Consider the following 23,944-nt stretch of genomic DNA (forward strand, 5'->3'; position numbering starts at 1 on the left):
TTGATCCTGGACTTCCAGCCTCCATAACTGTGAGCAAATGATTTCTGTTGCTTAAGTCATCTAGTCTGTGGAATTTCGTTAGGGCAACACAAGCAGATTAACACAGAGTTCTAAACACCAGTACCTCAGAATGTGACCTTATTTAGAAATACGGTCATTGAAGATGTAATTAGTTAAAATGAAGTTATAGTGGAGTATCGTGGGCCCTTAATCCAGTATGACTGGTGTCCTTATAAAAAAAAAGAGAAACAGAGACATAGAGACACAAAGGAAGAACACCATGTGACAACAGAGGTAGACTGAAGTACTGGGAACCATCCGAAGCTAGGAATTGGCAAGGAAGATTCTCCTCAACAGGTTTCAGAGGGAGTGTGGCCCTGTAGACATCCTGAATGGACTTCTGGTCTCCAGAACTTGTGAGATAATACATTTGTTTTGTTTTTGGTTTTCTTTTGGGACAGAGTCTTGCTCTGTTGCCCAGGCTAGAGTGCCATGGTGTCAGCCTAGCTCATGGCAACCTCGAACTCCTGGGCTCAAGTGATCCTCCTGCCTCAGCCTCCCGAGTAGCTGGGACTACAGGTACCTGCCATGATGTCTGGCTAATTGTTTTCTATTTTTAGTCGTCCAGCTAATTTTGTTTTTGGTTTTTTGTTTTTTTTTTGAGACAGAGTCTCCCTCTGTTGCCCTGGGTAGAGTGCAGTGGCATCATCGTAGCTCACTGAAACCTCAAACTCCTGGGCTGAAGCGATCATCCTGCCTCAGCCATCCCAGTGGCTGGGACTACAGGCACCCACCATGACACCTGGCTAATTTTTCTATTTTTAGTAGAGACAGGGTCTCACTCTTGCTCAGTTTGGTCTCGAACTCCTGACCTCAAGGAATCCTCCTGCCTTGGCCTCCCAGAGTGCTAGGATTATAGACGTGAGCCACTGCACCTGGTCAAATTTCTGTTGTTTTTAGCCATAGTTTGTGGTACATCCTTATGGAAGCCTGAAGAACAAATACAATGGTCTAGTCAGATCACCCTACAGCAAAGATCACATTCAACAAGGCCATTCATGAGCACAGAGCTCCAATCAGCTTTCCAATATAACACTTAAATATGAGCAGAGAACCAAGAATCATCCGTCATTTGAGGAAATCAGGTATGAAAAACAGAGGCTGAAACAAATAGAAAACAGAATTCAAAGGAAAAGACTATACAAGAAAGAACATGTCCAAAAAACTGTCAGTTATATTCACAGAAAAAAGAGAAGAAATTTTAAACAAAATAAGAATGTGGTGCTACAGACAAAGGAACATTCACATAGTAAAAACAGCTCTTAGAACAGGAGCAGAAATTAAAAGATCAATTGAAGGATTAGAAGGTAAAATTGAGAAACTATGAGAAAGTAGAAGAAAAAGACAAAGAGATGGGAATAAAAAGGAAAGAGATCAGAAAATTAGAGGACCAGACCAAGTGCCATATAACTGAATTAAAGGAATTCCAGATAGAATAAATAGTGAAAATGGAGTGGAGAATATCACTAAAGAAATAATTTTAACCAAATTTCCCAGAGATGAAGGACAAAGGATTCCCAGAATTAAAAGGACTACTGAGGAGTTTAGCAAAACTGATTATAATTGACTCATGCAAAGCATATCATCATGAAATTTTAAAACAACAGGGAATTAGAAAATATCCCACAAGCTTCCTGAATCGGGGGAGAAACAGTAAGAATGAGAATGGCTTCAGACTTCTCGACAGCAACACTCTAAGTTAAAGACAATGGAGAAACGCCTTCAAAATTCTGAAGGAAAATGATTTTCAACATAGCATCTCAAAAAATTTACCTTTCATTATTGTCTTCTCAGCAAGGAGGCATGTCATCAAAATGAGGAAGCAAAACAAGAAAGGGGAAGACAGGTAATTAAGAAAGCAGAGAATCCAAAACAAGAGGAGCTGATCCAGTATCTCTAACATATACGAACGCACCGAGAAGAAACTTACACAACTGTAGCAGAGTTGGGGTCTGAATACGCAATAAGAACAGAGAATATCAAACAAATGAAAACAGCAACAACAAAACAATAACACCAGGGAAAGAAATGGTCAGGATAAGGTAGCGTAGAGATCAGCTGTAAGTAGTGTTTATATAAAGAAAAGGATTATATAACAGGTGCTGTTCTATGTCAGGTACTGGTTTAAAAGTTTTATGCTCATGAACTCATACAGTCCTCACGACCATCTGAAGAGATAAGTACTACTTACCAATAAGAAAACTGAGGCACAGAAATGTCAAATAACTTGCCTAAAGATACAGCTAGTAAGGGGTAGGGCTGGGATGATAACCCAGGCAGCCTGGTTCCAGATGCTCTTTATCTCTACATTCTACTGCTTCTTTCCTAACTTAGTCTAAGTCATGTAAATTTTGAATAATGAGCCAACCCAAATTACACCGTGATGACACTGGGAAGCTACAGGGACAGGGAAATATGGATGTGTGTAGTGGCACTGGGTACCTGCTAAATCATCTTTCACAGAAGGAAGTCAACTCATGATGTCCACCTGAAAAATTAATAAATAGCCAAGTAAGCATGTTATTTAGAATATGGAAATGAATACTAAAAGATTGAGATAAAGGAAGTCGTTGCTTCTAAAGAGTTAGAGATAGGGATGGAAGGGTGGGGAACTATTGTTTTCCATAAAAAGCCTTCGAAAACTAATTGACTTTTTAAATTGTAATCAAGTACAGCTTTAATAAAAATAAAAGCTAAATTAAAAGTATGTGAGAATGGAAAATAAATAAGCATGTGGCCTAACAAAACTGATTTTCAATAAAAACCCCATTTTAATCGGTAGGCTAATCTTTAAACTTTCTAAATTATTAAAACCCTTGAATCAAATGAATATTCTTAATCAAAAATATCAAAAAATACTTAGGCAACATTTTTTGAGAATAAAGTTCTTTAGTATGTTTTTTCTCCTTCTATTAATATTTCCACGCTAAAGCTAGTAGACAAGTTCAGATTTTACTAATCAATAAGATCTGTAGAACTGGCATGTGGTATATTTGTTCATTTCCACATCACCTAGATACTCAGTCAAAAATTAGGTCACTTTCAAAAACCAAGTCAATAGAGTTTTAGAGGACCATTTCTAGGCCTTTTAAAGAGTAGCCTCCCAGAGTTTTCCCTGTTCTTTGTTCTTGCACACAGTAAATCTTAGGCCCAAATGTCTGATTTTGATTTTGAAGTGCTGTTAGCCAATCTTTTCATTGCTGCTTTCTCCAACATTCTTTGAACAAGAACACTGGTTTCCTAGAAAAGCTACAGCAATTACACACGACTTGGAAGTAAACACTCTATTTTCAAGTCATGAGATGGAATGAGCCTGAAAAAATTTGCAAAACCATACTAATTCTTCAGTAAGTTTACATTTCAATTACTGCAAGACTGAAAGTCTTTAAGTAGGCCATATCAGCCACACTATACAGGAAATTATATCCTAGGAAAGCTCTGTTTTAAAAATAGGCAAAGGAAGAAAGGAAGGTTGCCAAAATACACAGTACTTTCCATTTGTTTTGATTTGAACACAGCATCTGTTTTATCAGGTGCAATTTACCATTTGCAGGCTTAAGGGGAATGGTAGTAGTTAGGGTGGGAAGAAGTAAATTAACCGAAAATGTTTGCTTTCTGAAAATAATTTTGAAGTAGATAGCAGCGGAATTTAGGTCATAACTAAATACCAAAAAGAAATTGGTCTTTGTGATAAGTGTTAAGACTGGACTGTATACTCTCTAACCCACCAGAATCAAAGCTGGCAAGCTAGATCAATCGAATTAAGAAATGCACATGCTCATAAGCACAATTTAATATTTCATATATATTAACTTTCCCCCTTTTTTCTTATTATTTATTTATCCAAAAAATATTGAGCATCTATTATATACTATGTACTGTTCCAGGTATGAGAATATATTAATACCAATCAACAAAACAACAAAACCCTTCCCTCTGGGGCCTATTCTGGTGGAGGAGACAAACATATATACAAATAAAGAATATAATAGTATAAAGTATCATTAAAGATATATAACAGGGCAATTTTAAGAAGGTTAATTTTACTAAGAAACTGCCATGTACAAAACAAAGCAAATGTGGATAGGATTACCATACAGGAAATACTTTATGAGGCCAGAGTTCTGATAAAGCTGTTAAGAGTCAGAGTTTAAACTGGATGAGACTCAGCCTCTTTTGACAGGTGGGTGCAAGAAAATAATAGCCAAAATTTTTGTCAGAGTAAATTAGACTGGAAATACTTAAAGGACTGTCAAGACTTTATAGAATTTCCAAAAACTTCTAATTTCATTTTTAACCTCTTAGTTCACAGTTGACTTAGATGCTTCTGGGTCTTGTCCTACTACTGGTTAGGCCACCTCATTGCCCTTCCTGAAAAACATCCATACGGTTGTGGCCCCTGAAGGCCCACCTTTGAATTAATCAGATGCACATTCACTGGCTGGTTGTGAAAAGCTGTTTCAACTTTTTCATGAAGCTGGGATCCTTACCTAAGCTTCTAAAGGTAGCAGGGTAGACCAGAATGAATAAAATATTAGAAACAGAAGATCTTCCATCTGATACCAATCCTGCCTTTACAATCCATGTACTTTGGGCAGGTTAATTCACGTCTCTGAGCCTGTAATTGGAATATTTTCCCTGCATACTTTACAGGGTTGCAGTGAGGTATCACTGGGTAGGCAGAATAATGCCCTCTCCCCCAAAGATGTCTGTGTACCAATCCTTGGAAACTGACTGTGTTAGGTTACACACAGGAGAAGTAGGGTTGCAGATGAAATTAAGGTTGCTAATCAGCTGACCTTGGGATAGGGCATTTATCCTGGATTAATCAGGTGAGCTTGATGTAATCACAATGGTCCTTTTAAGTGGAAGAGGGAGGCAGAAGAGACAGAAGCAGAGAGATGGTGGTATGAAAAGTCTTAGCTCGACGTTGCTAGCTTTGAAGATGGAGGAAAAGAGCCGTAAGCCAAGGCGTATTGGCGGCCTGTAGAAGCTGGAAAAGGCAAGTAAAAGATTTTCCCCTAGAAACTCCAGAAGGAATCATTTCAGATTTCTGATCCCCAGGATTGTAACAGAATAAACTTATATCATTTTAAGCCAATAAGAGCATGATAATTTGTTATAGTAACAACTGGAGACAATGGGCAAAAGTATTTTGAAATTGGTATCTATATTTCTTATTGCCATCCTCTTACCGTTTTATTTTAGGGAATAGTATTTCTGTGCCTGCTGATATCCTCAAATTATTAGAGCTTCTCATCTAAATGTCATTTTCAATTTGTACTTAACTTTTCCCCCCACAAAATCAAGCAGATTTAGCAGGGGAGATGGGAGTACATGTTAAACACAAATATATACATAAAGACACACATGGAGGCACACCAGTTATTGTATATCCTGGGTCTCTAGAATACTTTATAGGTGAAATGGCACCAATGTTGAGATGCTTAACACCCTGTACTTCAACTGTACAGGTAATTAGATTCAGAAAAAGATCTCATTTAATAACAGCATCAAAAACATCCCAATAGGGAGAAGTTTCATGTTTATTAAGCACTGCCAGTAGCAGACTCCCTAGATCATATTTTCATGGTGTTTGAAAATGATGGGGAACTCTTTTATCTTTCAAAAGAGAATTCCAGTTGAAATATTACACAGCAGGGTAGAGTGCTGCCTAGGGAATTGTGCAAGGCTGTGAACTGTTACTGTGTTGCTGTAAGTACAAAATCCAACTGTAATTTCATGTTTATTGAATCTGGTAGTATGAAAAAACTGGAGTTGTATTTCATGTTTTAGGGTATTTTTAATTTCATCTTTTCCTAGTGATTAGGTTTTTATTTGACAGAAGTACTGGTCTAAGACTTCCTGGAAAAACAACAAAGCTGGTCCTGTAGCACAGTCTGAGCAGCACTGTTAACAGGTGAGTGCTGGCTTCTAGAAACTCATGCAGGCTAGTAGTATTAAACCATACTTCAAGTATTTATTACAACAAATATTAAAATATGACCCTTTAAGCCATTTATAAAATGAATTTAAATTCCTAGGACTTAATGTGGTTCCATGTCTGAAGATTATTTCACCAATTCTAGATTCAAGTGATATGTATATAATAAAAGGGTAGAAAAATTGCAGAGCTCAATTATGTAACTTCTTTATCTCTGCTAGATACATTCCACTACTCTATTTCACTTCAAAAATTAGTTTTATCTAAAAGAAAAATGACTATAGAAAGTTCAAGAGAGTGGGTTAGTTATAATGGTTTCTGAGTCTATACCTCCCTCCATTGATAGAATAAAAGAATCATGATTTGGGGTGGTGGGGGGGAGGAGAAAAAAAAAAAAAAGAAGAAAAAGAATCATGATCTGATCTCTGATCATTTTATGGGTTGGATGACAAGACTACCATCCAAGATCCCTTAGAAAGAACCACAGCTATCTACCCAAAAGAATAAAAACAGATCCTCAAACAAATCCTTGTACATGAATGTTTGTAGCAATACTATTCATGATAGCCAAAAGGTAGAACAAGTCAAATGTGTGTCAGCAAATGAATGTGCTATATTTATATATATATAAATGTGCTATATTTATATAATGGAATATTATTCAGCCATAAAAAGGAATGAATACTGACATACTAAGTAAAACAAGCCAGACACAAAAGGTCACATATGATTCCTTTTATATGAAATAGCCAGAATAGGGAAATCCACATAAACAGAAAACAGACTGGTGGTTGTCAGTGGCTTGGGGGAGGGGAAGTTGGGGAGTAACTGCTTAATGGACATGAGGTTTTATTTTGGAGTGATAAAAATATTTTGGAACTAAAAAGAGATCGTGTTTGCATAATATTGTGAATGTACTAAATGACACCGAATTATTTACACTGAAATGGTTAATTTTATGTGAATGTCACCTCAATTAAAAACCCATAGTTACTGATGTGCAGTTATCTCAGTATTGGCTGTTTACTCATTGATTAACCATCAGTAGGATATGCTTTTGCTGTTCTCTGAAAATTCATTCCATCATATATAGTAAACTATGTCAGTATTTATAGGTGGGGAAGGCCATTAACTATTAAACAGTATAGATAAATTTGGGAATGAAGAGAACTTACAGAAGTGATAAAAATTAAAAACAATTAGTGAATGCAGGCAGGGCACAGTGGCTCAAGCCTGTAATCCTAGTACTCTGGGAGGCTGCGGCAGAAGGATTACTTGAGCCCAGGAGGTGGTGAGCTGTGATCATGCCACTGCACTCTAGCCTGGGTGATAGAGTGAGACCCTGTCTTAAAAAAAAAAAAAAAAACAAGAAAGAAAAAGAAAATTAGTGAAAGCAAAACAAAATTAGGGACTAGAGAAAAGGAAATTGAAAGAAACACTGAGGACCAAAAACAAAATCACTGCAAATAGAGTATGATTCAAGAAGAAAAAAAGATTGCAGCTGTCAGTGGAGTTGGAGTATCTCCAAATTTAAATCAATTAAAAAGTGATGAAACATCTATGAAAGAAGAAAAAGGCTTTGGGGCTAGAGGCATATATTCTCAGTGTTCAGTGTACCTATAAATTTATAAGGCAAAAACTCTCACAACCCTTCCCCCCAACAAAAGTCAAACAAAAAGTTCTCCAACTCCTTATTATGTCTGAATTTATAGACTAAATTAAGAACTTCTGATTACTCATCTTGGGAACCATATACTTAAATGCCAATTGATAGTAAACTATTTTTGGAGTTGTCTTCAAAGTGAGTTTAAAAAAATTGAGTAATTTTTTTATTTCACATTTATCACATTTTAACCTATAACATTACTCTAGCTGTTTTTAAAAGAAACAATTTTTATAGCCTTGTGCATCATTGATACATTAAACTAATCACCCATAAAACTATACTCACATATTCCTTCACGTTTTTTGTTTTCACAGTTTTGTATGAATAATACGCAGGATAAAGCATTCCAAACACCAGCCTAAAAGGAAAAGATATAAGAAGACTAATCAAACACAATGCTGTTAACAGCTCGTGAAAATTTAACCTAATAGAAAATAAGTACTTAGAAAACATATAACTGTAAATTTGTGTAAATATACAAATTTGTGTATAAACTAAATCCACTCAAGAGAAACAAAGTAAAAACACATTTTTGAACAAAAAGATGATTTTAATATTTTAGATAGTAGTTTTATAGAAATAAAAGATTTAGTTTTTGAAAAAGTTGACTTAAAACATTTTTGTCATCACAGAAAATATTCTGTGGTTCCTTGAACACTTGGAAAATGTAGGAAATCACCAAAAATACAATAAAAATTGCCCCCAACCCTACCAGTCAGAGATAACCACAGGCAATATATTATTGTATACAAATTCCATTTTTAACTTGCAGTATATGTAAAACATAAACATACACACAATTTGTGGTAACAAAAACTTGGTCCCTCACTAGTTTCAGAAGCATCAGATTCTAATTATAATAGCTATAAAATAATTACTTGATATATTATAAGATGCACTAAAATAACTCTTTAAGCACTTACAACTTTCAATCACTAATAGGACTTAATTTAATGCTCTTTGTTAATATCACTAAATCCCAGATCCAAGAGATACGTGCAAACATATAATGAAAAGATACAGTTGATATTTTCATGTAACACATAATAGAGTATTTTTGTCTTCAAATGTTCTACGTTATTCTTAGTGTCTGCATTGCATTGCACATTGAGATTCAACATTTTATTTAAACAGTCCCATACTTATAAGCGTTTGGTTAACTTCTGAGTTTTCGCTATTGTACATAACACTGTGAACAGTGATAACACTGATAATGACTTCCTGGTTGTGATGTTGCTGCTTCAAAGGGTACATACGTTTTTACCCTTTTACATTCTTATACATTGCCAATCACAGGCATCATTAATAGAAGAAAAAAAAAAGGTTTGCCAGCTAAATAGGAGAAAGATAATAACCTTTAGCTATTTTAATGTGCATTTCTGAATACCGGTAAATTTAAATATTTTTCAAGTGCGTACTGGTCGGTCTTTTGACGCATAAGGTGTATGATATCCCTTTGCCAATTTTTCTATTGTTTTAAATAGCCTTTATATTTGACAATACTTTTAGTTTTATAGAAAAGTTGGCAAGATAGTACATATAGTTTCCATATACCCCATACCCAGTTTCCCCTATTATTAACATCTTACGCTGGTATGGTACATTTGTCACAATTAATGTACTGATATTGATTTTTTTTTTTTGAGACAGTTTCGTTCCATTGCCTGGGCTAGAGTGCCATGGCATAACTCACAGCGACCTCAAACTACTGGGCTCAAGCAATCCTCCTCCCTCAGCCTCCCGATAGCTTGGACTACAGGCACATGCCACAACGCCTGGCTAATTTTTCTATTTTTTTGTAAAGACAGGGTCTCATTCTTGCTCAGGCTGGTCTCGAACTCCTGACCTCAAGCAATCCTCCCACCTTGGCCTCTCGGAGTGCTAGGATTACAGCAGGAGCCATTGCACCAAGCCCCAATATTGATTTTTGTTTATGAATTAAACTCCATACTTTATTCAGATTTCCTTATTTTCTACCTAGTATCCTTTTTCTGTTCCAGGATCCCATGCAGGATAGCACATTACATTTAGCTGTCTTCTTAGCTCTCTTGGTTGTAAGTTTCTCAGACTTTCCTTGTTTTGATCACCCTGATAGTTTTCAGGAGTACTGGTCAAGTATATCATAGGATGCTTCTCCATTGGAATTTGTTTGGTGTTCTTATGATTAGACTGAGGTATGGGGTTTTGAGAGGAAGACCACAGAGTTCATGTACACTATATCAAGGACACATACTATAAATATGACTTATCACTGTTGTTAACCATAACTACTATGCTGAGGGTAGTGCTGTATATGACTTTGACTTTGTAAAGTTACTCTTTTGTCCCCACTTTTAGGACTATGTTCTTTGGAAAGGAGTCAATATGCAAGCATGGGCTGGTAGGCTCGGTCTCCTGACAGAGGAGTCTCTACATAAATTATTTGGGATTCTTCTGCACAGGAGACTTATCTATTCTCCCCCAGTATCGATATGAACTCACAGATATTTATTTATTTTATACTTTGAGTTATAATCTAATGCTACTTTATTTTCTTGTTTAAAGCTTTCACCATTGGGAGACTTCCCTGTTAGCTCCCGTGTCCCTTTGACATATCTTTATCATTGTGAGGGTTTTTGACCACTTTTGTTACTTTTTGGTAGTAAGTGATGCTCCAGGCTCATCTTGTATACAGTAGTCCTCCCCACTTATCCACAGATTGGCTTTCTGCAGTTTCAGTTACCTGCAGTCCGAAAATGTTAAATGGAAAATTCCAGAAATAATTCATAAGTTTTAAATTGCATGCCATTCTGAGTACCATGATGAAATCTTCCATTGTCCTGCTCCTTCCCACCTGGGATGTGAATTATCCCTTTATTCAGCATATCTAGACTGTATACAGGACCTGTCTGGTAGTCAGTAGCTGTCTTGGTAATCAAATCAAAAAAACTTAGAATATATAGGGTTTGGTACAATCTGTGGTGTCAAGCATCCAATGGGAGTCTTGGAACATATGCCCCTCCAATAAGAGGGGACTCCTGTATTTCCTGCCCCATTTTTTTTTTTTTTTTTTTGAGACAGAGTCTCACTCTGTTGCCCAGGCTAGAGTGAGTGCCGTGGCGTCAGCCTAGCTCACAGCAACCTCACACTGCTGAGCTCAAGGGATCCTCCTGCCTCAGCCTCCCGAGTAGTTGGGACTACAGGCATGCACCACCATGCCCGGCTAATTTTTTCTATATATATTTTTAGCTGTTCATATAATTTCTTTCTATTTTTAGTAGAGATGGGGTCTCGCTCTTGCTCAGGCTGGTCTCGAACTCCTGAGCTCAAACGATCCGCCCACCTTGGCCTCCCAGTGTGCTAGGATTACAGGCGTGAGCCACCGCGCCCGGCCCCTGCCCCATTCTTATAATAGAATCAGCCATTTCTCCAAGGAGCCCCAGTTCCTTTTACTGGAGAATGGTATTTGAAACCAAGGTCTGGGTGCTAGGTATGCTCATTGCTACTAGAGTGTTGTTCCTTCTAGGTCTTTGTCTATTTTATATGTTAATCAATATTTTTGTAGGTTATTATTACCTTTGGATTTTGTTTATAATTTTTGCTGAAATGTACGTGTACTGTATTACTTTGTTAGGGCTACTGTAACAAAATGCCATAGACTTGGTGGCTTAAAAAACAAATTTTTAGTAGAGATGGGGTCTTGTTCTTGCTCAGGCTGGTCTCGAACTCCTGACCTCAAGCGATCCTCCCACCTTGGCCTCCCAGAATGCTAAGATTACAGGCGTGAGCCACCGCGCCTGGCCAGACACAAAGTCTTATCTTCCATATTCCCATATAATCTAGTACCACCAGATTTAAATTCAATATAAGATTCTTCATGTCTCTCACTGGATGGGCCTTCGACACCTCCTTCCCCTGGTATAACATCCATCCAATGTGCAACCCAGTCTTGTTGGCTCTTCCTTGGTGACAGTACATGCATCCATCTTCCTGTTTTATTGTCAGACTCGTGCCAATTATATATTTGGGTTCAGGTCATCTCATTGGACTTACTGAACAATTTCTCAACACATTCCTTTCTGTACACCGTCAGATCAATCTTTCTAATATACCTGCAGCACCGCCTTGCTTAAAGCCTTCCAACAGCTGGCCTCCTCAGCCTCTTGCTGACCAGCCCCTGTGGGGGTGCATCAGAAGATAATGTGAAAAGAACTGCCTTATATAAACCATCTGTTCCAACATGGTTTCCTCATTATGCCTCTTGTATTTCTACTTTAATTCTGGAGTGTATGCTTCTTGCCTGCCTCCGTCCTTATCTTTCTTCCTCTCTTTCCATCTTTTCTTTCTTCCTTTTTTTCCTCTTTAATTAAATCACGTTTTTCTTCAAGATTCAACTTTCCTCCATAAACTTCTAAGTTACTTTTATTTTTAATTTTAGAAGAATTTGTCAGGACTAGTCATTTTGCATTTAGTTTATTCTATTTTAGATTGACATATGTTTTAATGTATATAACTGGCTTCCAAAGTAGATAATTTTCTCACATATCATAAGGATTTGGGTGCTAGTTGATTCTATATACATATATATAGGTGCTTTGCCTTAACTTTTTAACTTTTGTACTGAATAGAATATGTCAAACAAATAAAGAGAATATCCCTAATACCTGTCTCTTCTAAGAGGAGAAAACAATAATGTATTTCATTTGGAACATGAGAAAGACTAAATGTCTTAATGAATAGTGGGACAATTTTTAAGGATTGCCACTATTAATATTATAATTTATTACTATTCCACTGTGGATATTTCTGAGTAATTTATTAACATCTATAATATTTTCTAGGTTGTTTTCTTTTTGGGTTTATTTTCTTTAACACTGGGGTCTGCTGTAGATGTTTGCAACCTGGGAGGTTGGGCACAAAGCCAAAGTATGAGCACAGTGTATAAAATCAAATAAAGTGTATTTTAGAAGGCCACCTACAAGATAAATGCGGGGCTTATAAAGGAAATATTTGCTACAAGTAAAATTCACCTATAAATTTGAATATTGTTTCAGTTATAGAGGCAGGAAGAAACAGTTAGTCATTTCCTTTTTCTTTATTTCTGCCTAAAAGGGAGAACTCTGCCAAAAAAACTCAAGATACCCTTCGCCCCCACTAAGATAAAGTTGCCTTTTGAAATGTGTGAATGCTGGGTATGTTGAAAAATCTACACTATTTAAAAATGGGGAAAAAAAAAAACCCTCAAAATAACAAAAACCACTTATGAGAGTGCAGTAGGAGGGGGATGGTCCTTGCATCATTTTTCATATATGGAAATTACTTAAAATAGATCTTTTCTACACAGACGTTCAGATACAATCCATACTTCACCAAAATTGTTTTAGAGAATTATAGCATATTCGAAGTCAAGTCTCAAAAGCAACTAATAAGAATGGTCTAAATACAAGAAATAATATCAATCATAATATCAAAGCATAAAACTTAGCATTATTTCATCAGAAAATTGAAACTTCTTTTCCTGATTAACACTCTAAAAACAGCTTACTGTAGAATTTTTATAAGATGTCGAAAAGTATAAAGCAATATAAAAATCACTAGTAAGTTCATTACTGAATGAACCATCTTTCTTTTTTATTAAGGGTTTTTCCAAGCATTCATGATTTTTATAATTTTTATCAAATTTTTACAAGTCTCATATATCATTCTCTCAAATGCTCTAAAAACACCATAAGAAAGCATCAATGACAGTTTAATAACAAAACTGATCAAGAGCTAGTTTATATCTAAACAAGTTACAAAAATCTAATACCAAGGATTTAGACTTTATTTTCTATTATTCTTGTCATTTCAAAAAATTTATGAAAAATGAAAATACATAGAAACAGAATAGCACTATTATATGAAATCTTCATATTTCTATCACTTGGTTTTAAGAATTACTGGAAGCCACTTTTCCAGATTTTTCTATAATATCTCTAAAAAAATTATTTTCAAACATAATTAACATTTTTAAAAGATATAATTATTTTATGATATAATTAGAATATAATTAAAAACATAATTAACATCTTAGAGCATAGAGAGATTTTTATCCTGCCTTTTCACTCAATGTTATATTATTGGCATTTTCTTATATCTTTAAATATTCTTGAACATCATTGAACAACTACATGGAATAGTATTCCTTCATATAAATGAAAAAATCATTCAAATATTTTCCTTTTTGTCTACTATTTTAGCTAGTGCTATGATAAATCTTTCTATGATTACTAATAACAGCAATTATTTATTGATACTTTGTAATAGGCATGATGTTAAGCACTTTACAAATATCACTTCATTAATTTTCACAATAACACCTAGAGATAGGTGCTATTTTAAAATCTATCATACAGATGCAAAGACTGAGGCTTAAAGAAGAAACTAATCCAAGGTCATACAACTTTTGAATTTCTTGCTGGATTTAAACATAGGCACTCTCACTCCAGAATCTACGCTTACAATTTCTGTTTATTTCCAAGTGACGTTTTCCTAGAAGTGTAATAACTGAGTATAAGGGTCTGAAATCTTTATGGTCTTCGATATACATATTGCCAAAATGCTCTTTAGAAGAGTAAGCCAATTTATATTCTTACCAGGAATGTATGAGAATGCCCATTTAAAGACTGTTTTTTAAAATAGGATAAGAAAAAAAGTCAAAAGATGAATTAACTAAAGTAGAAGAGTCAATAGCCATCAGGCATTTTTTTTTTTCAACAGATGAACTGTGTTTCTAAGATAATAAGATATGAATTAGAACAATCATGCAGTGTATAAATCATTCCTAAAAGAAAGAAAATCCCTAAATATTATAGTTAGTAACGTTAACATTTAATTTCGGAACTAGTTAAAATTTCCCCTAAAATTTTCCAAAAATTTTACATTTACAAATTCCTTAACACTATAAAAGAATTTAAAATTGTAGCTTGTTAGAAATAAATATAACAAATAATTCATTTTTGATAATCTACATTGTTACTAATAGGACCACACTCATATAGGAATTACTTGGCAAATTCTCCTTATTTTGCTGCTTTCAGAATCATGCTCCCCAACAAAGTAATTGTAACTATGGTGTTCTATTAGACGAAAGGACAAAAAACAACTCAATGAGACTAGAAGTTAACTACAGTGGTACAGCTAATTAATATCACAAACAAAATAAATTATAGGATCAAATATCAGAATGGTGGAAGACAGATGTATTAGGATTGCTAAGAATTAGTCACAATTAATATATATGTGTCTCATATACACATTCTAAAAAGCAACACAAAATGCAATACTCCAGGCACTTATCAAAGAGTATAGACTCCATTTGTAATTCAGTTTACACTACAGATGCTGCCTAAGACCAGTGAAATTTACATAAGACAGCCTGGAGTAGGGATGGGAAACAAGCAGAGGTATCTCTACTACTTCCCACTTCTGTGTTCAAGATGGAGACTGCTAGTCATTCACTGCATTTGTTTTTGCTGACCCTGGTCTCAGACATCTTGTCAACCTCATACCAACAAAGGACATGAGCTAAGTAGACCTATCTGTCATCTTTTGGCATTCTTGTTCTAAACTTTTGTTCTTCTAGGTGGTATCATCCTAACTTTGGATCAAGCTTGATCACCAGGTTATATTCCTAAACCATTTTATCTATCTCCTTTGGGGAAAATGTCAAACTACATTTTTGATTTTTTTTGGAGTATATTATAAGAAACCACTACATGAAACCTATAAGTAGTAGAGAAATATGGCACTGTTAGTCAGTATCCGTATATATGAAATTTCATGTGAGATTTACTTTGGAATTCTGTACAATGCAATGCTTAGCTTTCTTTGAGAAAATGCCCACTCTTCTATCTGAAAAGAATTATATTGTTCTTTTTTTCATGTATTTCCAGGAAACTCAGAGTCAAATCTGTTGTTCAATTGTATCAACTATGGTGGTCCTCAGGATTGGCATATTTATATTTGTATTTACCAGATTTTTATTTTCTTTGATTTTTTTAATAGTCTCAATTCTCGTTTTTCTTTAAAATTTAACATATCTAGTTGTTAAAAAAATTCTCAAATCATTTGAAAGAACATAATGGAACATTTAAAATGTAGTAGTCAGTGCAATTAAAACACAAAACTCAGCTTTAATGTGCCACGAAACCAAGAAAACTTTCAGTTTAGGTAGCTGTGATTGAGAACCCCCAGTGGTTCCCAAACTTAGCCACACATCAAAATCATCTGGTGAGCTGATCCTTTAACACCAGTGTTCTTGTTGTTCGTAATTTTAACATAGGTAATTAATTTAAGCAATAGAATAAGGTAGAAAATGCAAAGTAAAAATGTCCTATTTTGAAACAATGACTTTCCCCAAAGATCATGGAAACAGTTTCTTGGGTATCCTTATGGTAGAATAATTTATACATATAAAACATACTAAAAACAAAAGCACGTAAATACTCAAAAACTTATCATTTCCTCATTTTATTCCTAATTATTTTACTTCATTTTACTACACCCTGGAAGTTCTGTGCTATCTGTAAGGTGGAAACACCAAGTGTGCTGTGTCCACCTTGCACGAGCTCAACATTTAGTGAGGTCATATTGGTAGCTTGAAAATAGGCTATTGTAGGGACTGTTTTACACCATGGAAATTAGCAAGTGATATGAATCAGGCCCCTTTCCCCGACTTGATAAACATTACCAGCATATCACTGCCTACATGTGTTTTAGCCAAGGGAAACTACAGTATGTTTCTATTAGGACAACAGAACACCATACGTAGGGAGAGGTCACAGAATTTAGTGAAATCAAAAAGGCAGCCCATTATGAAAACCAAGTTTAAAAATGGCTTCATGCAAGACTAAGAAAGAGAAAGAGGACAAAATTTTCTATAGTTCAATTCTGTTTGAACATTAGTTCTCTAACATTAAACCAGACTGAATTCTAAAAATAGAATCAGAATCTTAAGGAATCCTACAAACAGTCCGTTTTATAACAATGGTTTCCTGACTTTTTTCAAGATAGTATTTCCCCCCCAGAGGAAATAATTTCTTAGGAACCTCATAAATAAAAGATAAATGCAATTAACAAGTGCTTGAGAAAATTTAATTTTAGTTCCCAAACCTGTGTATGTGTAAGAATCAACTGGGAAGGAGAATCTTTGGCAGAAGGACCCAAGAATCTGAATTTTTAAGTTCTGCATATTCAACAAACTAAGGTATGACAACATTATGCTTACTTTGGCTTTGGATTAAAACGGATTATGATTAAGCAAAATGTTTTCAGTGTGGTAAACTGGTTTCAGTCTAACTGGATTTTTAAAAGCAATACAAAAGTAATTATGGGTTATCTTTACTTTTGCCAAATTCTGTCCTTTATTTAGATGTTAAAACAAATGTAAGAAATCATGAAAAAGGAAAAGAGAAAGCTTTAAATAAACTAAAATGACAACAATTTAATACATCTTTGAAAATAATCAACTGTTGGCTGCTTAAGATCAAATGGTTAAAAGCAGTGCAAGGTCTAGTGATAACCACTGTACCTCTGTATATTACCCATGTGATCAACTTTCCAAATGAGCCATTCTGCCACTGTTTAAGCAACCATCAGCTAGCAAAAGTTCATGCATGATCACTGCGAAAACAGTATGTAATTTTTGTCTTAAATGAATTTTAAGAAAAGGAGATTTGTTGTTAAAAATCCCTGCTGGTAGAGAATTCCCATTTAGTAAAACAATGGCCAAGTGGCTATAATCTTAAAGAAAAATATGAAAATTATAAACAGAAAGAAAGGGTCAAACCCATTTAAAAAAAAAAAACACCAAATCTTGAATTCTATAACCAAGTTTATAAGTTTAAAATCGCCAGGGAGAGAAAAAGACAGTGAAAATTCCTTTGAAAGACTTCATACATGTTTTTCACAATAGTCATCAAGAGCTATGAAGCTTGGAATGTTCATGTTGTCAGAGCTAACCTTCTAATTTTACTCCAGAGCTTCTAATTTCTACTCTAAAAGGAAAGCTAAAGATACAACTAGGGGTAAAAATCAAACCACAGCACATCAGACTTGAACTTCCTCCTCCCCTCACTCTCTCCCCCAGCCACGCCCACTCAAGAGTTCCCACCACAAGGGCCTACTATGTGGTGCACCCCAATCAAAGCAAAATGTTTAAAGGAATGCCGAATTTGGTAGAGTATACTGTAGAACCAAGGGCTACAAACCCTTGAGGCACTCAAGTAACTCAGCACCCTGTGTGTACAGTTCCACAGAATGGCTCACATAGTTGAAAGAAAACAATGGTCCCTACAAATTCTGCAGCATGCCACAGTTTACCAACTGTAAGATTTGCATTGTGATTGTCACTACAAACAAGAAATTCGTGGGTGAGGTAGGTGTTACTGTTCTGTTTCCACAGATGATAAAAGTAAGGCTCAGAGAGATTAAGCATTTTACAAATTAAGCATTGAGCAAGTCTCGAAGCTAAAACATAATAAACATAATTTCAAGACTTGCACTCTTTCCTCTACACCAAAAAAAGAAAAACTTCGCCAAAATAAAACTTGTACTACTTTGTACATCAGACAATGTATAGCTCATAGCAGATCTCCAATATTAAATTGAATAAAGATAACATTCAGAAGTTATCTTAGTAATTGTAATTGTGACCCACCAAATACACTACTGTCATATATAAGAAGAAAATCTGAGGCCTATTTTTGATTGTATACTATGTCTACATAAAGGACTATCTATATCTTTAATCAACATTCATCACATTTTCCAATCCCTATCAAACTGTTTAGGTAGCTATGTTTTGAAGGAGTTAAGAATTACTCATATCATCTGACCAACTCCTGACTCCTGAGTAATACTTAACTCGGAGGAACTGTTTACTTTTCTTAGTCCCTTAAGCACAGGATTTGTAAAACCCGAACTTACCATTAGCCCCATAGACTTAAAGATAACTTGAGAGTTCAGTTGTAATCTGGCGAAGAAAAATCACACACAAGCCAATTCTGAGAATGTTGAAAAAATTTCCTCTCCTAAAATACATCCCTATACACAAATTAAAGGATGAGTAAAGAAAGGCAGAAATATGGGTTCTACCCTATTCTGTGCAATTCATTCAATACCACATGACCATGAAGTGAACTTCCGTGAACTGAACTCATACCTAAAATTTCTGCCAAGTCCTCTCATAGAACATTCATACCTACTGTGCAATCTAAGTGACAGTCACTTACAGTCACTTCACGAATGACCACCACAATTCTTTACTAGGTGAATTTAAAATTTTGTTTCCAAACAATCTTTGAATTCTTCTCTATTAAATAAAAACACTGATGGCATACTATGTGCCAAAGCGCTGTTTTTTCCTATCCCTAGGAATACGTAAGTGAACTCACATTGCTTTTTAATTAAAACTAAATTTGTGATGATTTGGAAACCAAAACATTCTATTTTCATATTTCTTAAACCACTTCCTTCATTTCATTTATTCAGATCATTCTAGTACCTCCAGTATCTCCACTCAGTAATTTTTTCCCATGCCACTCCCTACAGCTAGAACAATCGCCCTCTTTATGTTAAGAGCTCTCCTTCCTCTCACAGGCACCCTGCATGTTACTATTTTTAATTAATGAGGCTGAAAGGAGGTTTGGTCTCCTTATTTTGAAGAACAAACAATAACAGTAATTATATTACAAAAATAACAACCAGAATATAAAAGTTAAGCATTATAAAAGCATTTTTTTTTTTTTTTTTTTTTTTTTTTTTTTTTTTGTTGAGACAGAGTCTCACTTTGTTGCCCAGGCTAGAGTGAGTGCCGTGGCGTCAGCTTAGCTCACAGCAACCTCAGACTCCTCGGCTTAAGCGATCCTACTGCCTCAGCCTCCCGAGTAGCTGGGACTACAGGCATGCGCCACTATGCCCGGCTAATTTTTTCTATATAGATTTTTAGTTGTCCATATAATGTCTTTCTATTTTTAGTAGAGACGGGGTCTCGCTCAGGCTGGTCTCGAACTCCTGACCTTGAGCAATCCACCCGCCTCGGCCTCCCAGAGTGCTAGGATTACAGGCGTGAGCCACCGCGCCCGGCCTATAAAAGCATTTTTAAAAATATTCTCCATGTTCTCTTGAGATGGTTGAAAAGGATGGAGGGAATTGTCTAAGTATTTTCTTAGTATAAGAAAAATCACAGAAATGGGAACTTTATTCCTATCTTGGACAACCTAGCAGGAAAAGAAACAAACATGTGTCCTAAGAACTACACCATCACCTAATTTAGTTCTGACATCAGTAATTACAGCACAAAACCAGCACGCTGGCTGGCTGGCACTAAAGAGCCCCCTGCCTCTTACGAAGCATTGTTCATTTCATGAAAGGCAGATTTGGATGACTGGACTAGAGAAAGGGTAAAGTCTCCACTGATCCTGACTTTGCTACCTTTTTCCTCTTTAAAGAAACATATAAAAGCAATTAAATGAAGAGCAGTCCATCTATCAATTGAAAAGAAGGGGTGTTAAAATCTGTCATCTTGAGGGGACTATTCTGTGTTAGACTAAAAAGAAATGACAATTAAGTGCAATGTTATTTGGTTGGATTCTGTATTAAAAACAACAATGCACCTATATAAGGCATTACTGGAGCAACTTGGACATCTGGGATATGAACTGTATTTTAGGAGTTAATATTTTATCATTGTTATCTTTCTAAGGTGACATTTGTCTTGTGGCTATATAAAAGAATGGCTGTTTAGAATATATAATAATTGGGACTGAAATGTCATAATGACTACAACTTTTTTAAAAATAAAATTTTAATTTTAGAATAGTTTTATCAAAAAATTGTGAAGACAGTACAGATAGTCCCCATACGCCCCATACCGGTTTCCCCTATTATTAAAATTTTACATTGGTTGATACATGTGTCACAATTAATGAACTAATAATAACAGTTATTAACTAAAGGCCATACATTATTCAGATTTGCTTGGTTTTTACATAATGTCTCATTTTTGTTCTAGGATCTTTTAATCATCATGTCTCCTTAGGTTCTTCAGAAAGGTTTTCAAGTCTATCTGATTTTTGATAGCCTTGACAGGTTTCAGGAGCTAGTTAAGTATTTTTTAGAATGTCTCTCAATTATGGTTTGTCTGATTGTTTTTCTTGTGGTTAGACGCAGGACATGGGTTTCTGGGAGGAATATCACAAAGATGATTTCCCATTTTCATGACACATCAAGGGTATAAACGACCAACATAATTTATCATTATTGATGTTAACCTGGATCACCTGGCTGAAGTAGTATATATGTCAGGTGAAGTGACTAATACAACTTCCCAGCTTTCCGTCCCATACTTTTTGGCAGGATGTTACTATACTTAAGGAGTGAAGAGTTACACACCACTTCCTTGAGGGTGGAGTATTGACATAAATTATTTGGATTTCTTCTGCATTAGACATTTGCTCATTCTCTATTCATTTCTTTATTCAATCATTTATTTATATCAGTGTGGACTCATGGTTATTTATCTTATACTTTCCCTTATAATCCAATACTACTTTATCTTGCTGCTCAAATTGTGCCAGATTTGGTCACTGGGATCTCCTTCAGTTGGCTCCTGTGTCCCTTTGACACATCTCTACCATTGTTTTTATTTTGCTTTGAGCATTTTTTTACTTTCTGGCACTACAAGATGTTCCAGGCCCATCTTCCATATTTCCTGTCCCACTGCTAGAACCATCCATATCTCCACGGAGCTCTTATTCCTTTTATTAGAAAACAGTATTTGAAACCAAGATCTGGACACAAGCTGTTCTTGTTCTGGAGTAATGTTGATATTAGGTCCTTCTTTGTCTATTTTATATGTTAACTGATATTTTAATAGGTTATTATGGTTTCTTTCTTTCTTTTTTTTTTTTTGAGACAGGGTCTTGCTATATCAGCAAGGCTGGTCTTGAACGCTTGAGTTCAAACAATCCTCCTGTCTCAGACTCCCAAGTAGCTGGGATTTCAGGAGTCTACCACCATGCCCAGCTAATTTTTAATTTCTTTTTTTTTTTTTTTAGAGATGAAGTCTCACTATGTTGTCCAGACTCATTATTGTTACCCTTTGATTTTGTTTATGAAGTTTGCTGAAATGCATTTATGTATACTTGTGAAACTTTATATTCAATAACTGCATTTCTATTAAGTAAGCCTTTCCTACACCGAGAGCAAGCAAATGCCTGTATCTCTCTATATTTTTAGTTCATTTATAGCTTATTTATTCATTTTCTTTTGGTGGAGAGGGCAGTAGATACCTGGTGACTTCCCTGTCCCTCACATCCTTGTCCTTCCTTAACCCTGAGTTCTGAGTTTGTGGCTTATGTCACCACGTCTTCTGCTGGGGATTTTATCCTTACATCTAGAAGCCACGTCATTAACAACATCTGCCTGACCTAACAAAACTACCCCGTGAATGCTGCTTCACCAGAAGTGACAGCTCCTAGACTCTGAGTATGGGATTTTCAGCTGTGCCACAGAGTATAGGGCTTTTCAATTTAACTTACCTCCCACCCCCACCAGCTTAGAGACCTCTAAGAAAACAACTAACCTTAAGAACTGAGGTGTAAACAAGAACATGATTGTGAGGTCTGCTGTGTGTTCATCCTCACTGTTGGCACTAGGTATAATCTCATTGTTAACCATCACCATTATAGTTTACATATTCTAGTTAATAATTTTAATTCACTTGTACATCCCTTTAGAACTTAGACACAGTTTTATCTTCCATATTCCCAATCTAGTACTACCAGATTTAATTTCAACGTGAGATTCTTCATTTCTCTCACTGGATGGGTCTTTGATGCCTCCTTCCCCTAGAAGGGGAACATCCACCCAACGTGTAACCCAGTCTTGTTGGCTCTTCCCAGGTGAGAATACAAGCATCCATCCTCCTGTTTTATTTTAAACTCATGGCAAATAATACATTTGGGCTCATGCCATCTTACTGGACTTACTGACTAGTTTCCCAACCCATTCTTCTTTGTCCACTGCCAGATTAATCTTTCTAATATACCTGCAGCACTGCTGTGCATAAAGCCTTCCAACAGCTGGCCTCTCACACCCTCACCGACTACCCCCTCTGGGGCCACGTCAGAAGATAATATGAAAAGCACTGCCTTATATAAACCATCTGTTCCAATATGGTTTCCTCATTATGCCTCTTGTATTTCTATTTCCATCCTGGGATATGCTTCTTGTCTGGAATGCCTCCCTTCCTCCCTCCTCATCTGTCCTCTTCGCCACATGAATCATTCTAGCTTCCTCCCCTTCTTATCTGTAACCTGCCACTCTGACAGTGAGAAACTTTTACTTAATTGTTTAATTCCAGTATACTTATATAGTGGTTTCAGAATTGTTAACCTCCACCTCCATGCGATACAACTTTGTCAACTAGAGTAGTGTTACGCGCAGCTCCTTTTGCCTTTAGTCATACAGGCTCCCATCATTTCCAAAGTTACTTAGATCAGTACCTTTTTCCTCTATTCCCTTCAGTAATGTTGTTTCATACATTTGCAATACAGTTAGATTCTTCTGTCACATTCTGCATTCCATCCGGGATCCCCCAAGCTTCTGAATGATTTCTAAAAATTTGCATATATTAAGGTTCACTCTTTGAGCTGTAAAGTTGTATGGGTTTTGACAAATGCATGATGTCATTTATCCACCATTACAGTATCATACAGAATAATTTTACTGTCCTAAAAATAAAAACACCCTGTGTTTCACATATTTAATCCCTCCCCCAATTGTTGTTTAAAATCTCCATAGTTTTACATTTTCCAGAATGGCATAGAAATGGAATCAGATAGTATATAGCATTTTCTGACTTGCCTCTCTCATTTAACATTAAGCATTGTTAAATGATTTTGTGTGGCTAGATAGCTCATTGTTTTTAATCACTGTATAGTATTACATTGTATGGATATACCAGTTTTGGTCATCCACTTACCCAGTAAAGGACAACTAAGTGAGTATAAACAAAGCTTCCATTAATATTTGCATGCAAGTTTTTTGTGTGGGTATAAGTTGTCAGTTCATTTGGATAAATACGTAGGAGCATGATTGCTGGATTGTATGGTGCGACTATGTTCACAGATGGTATTTTGCCCAGGCTAGAGTGCTGTAGCGTCAGCCTAACTCACAGTAACCTCAAACTCCTGGGCTCAAGCAAGCCTACTGCCTCAGCCTCCCGAATAGCTGGGACTACAGGCATGCAC

General features: G+C 35.7%; 1 protein-coding gene across 1 annotated transcript in view; it reads right to left on the bottom strand.

Annotated features, from left to right (window-relative positions):
* REEP3 (receptor accessory protein 3) overlaps nucleotides 1-23,944 on the bottom strand; it is a 93,102-nt gene that overhangs the window by 41,811 nt on the left and 27,347 nt on the right. Inside the window, exon 2 of the mRNA XM_069459850.1 lies at nucleotides 7,956-8,028. Coding sequence (XP_069315951.1) covers nucleotides 7,956-8,028 — 73 coding nt within the window. The remainder of the gene's footprint in view (nucleotides 1-7,955; nucleotides 8,029-23,944) is intronic.

Source organism: Eulemur rufifrons, chromosome 28 (assembly GCF_041146395.1).
Source record: "Eulemur rufifrons isolate Redbay chromosome 28, OSU_ERuf_1, whole genome shotgun sequence".
Classification (NCBI taxonomy): domain Eukaryota; kingdom Metazoa; phylum Chordata; class Mammalia; order Primates; family Lemuridae; genus Eulemur; species Eulemur rufifrons.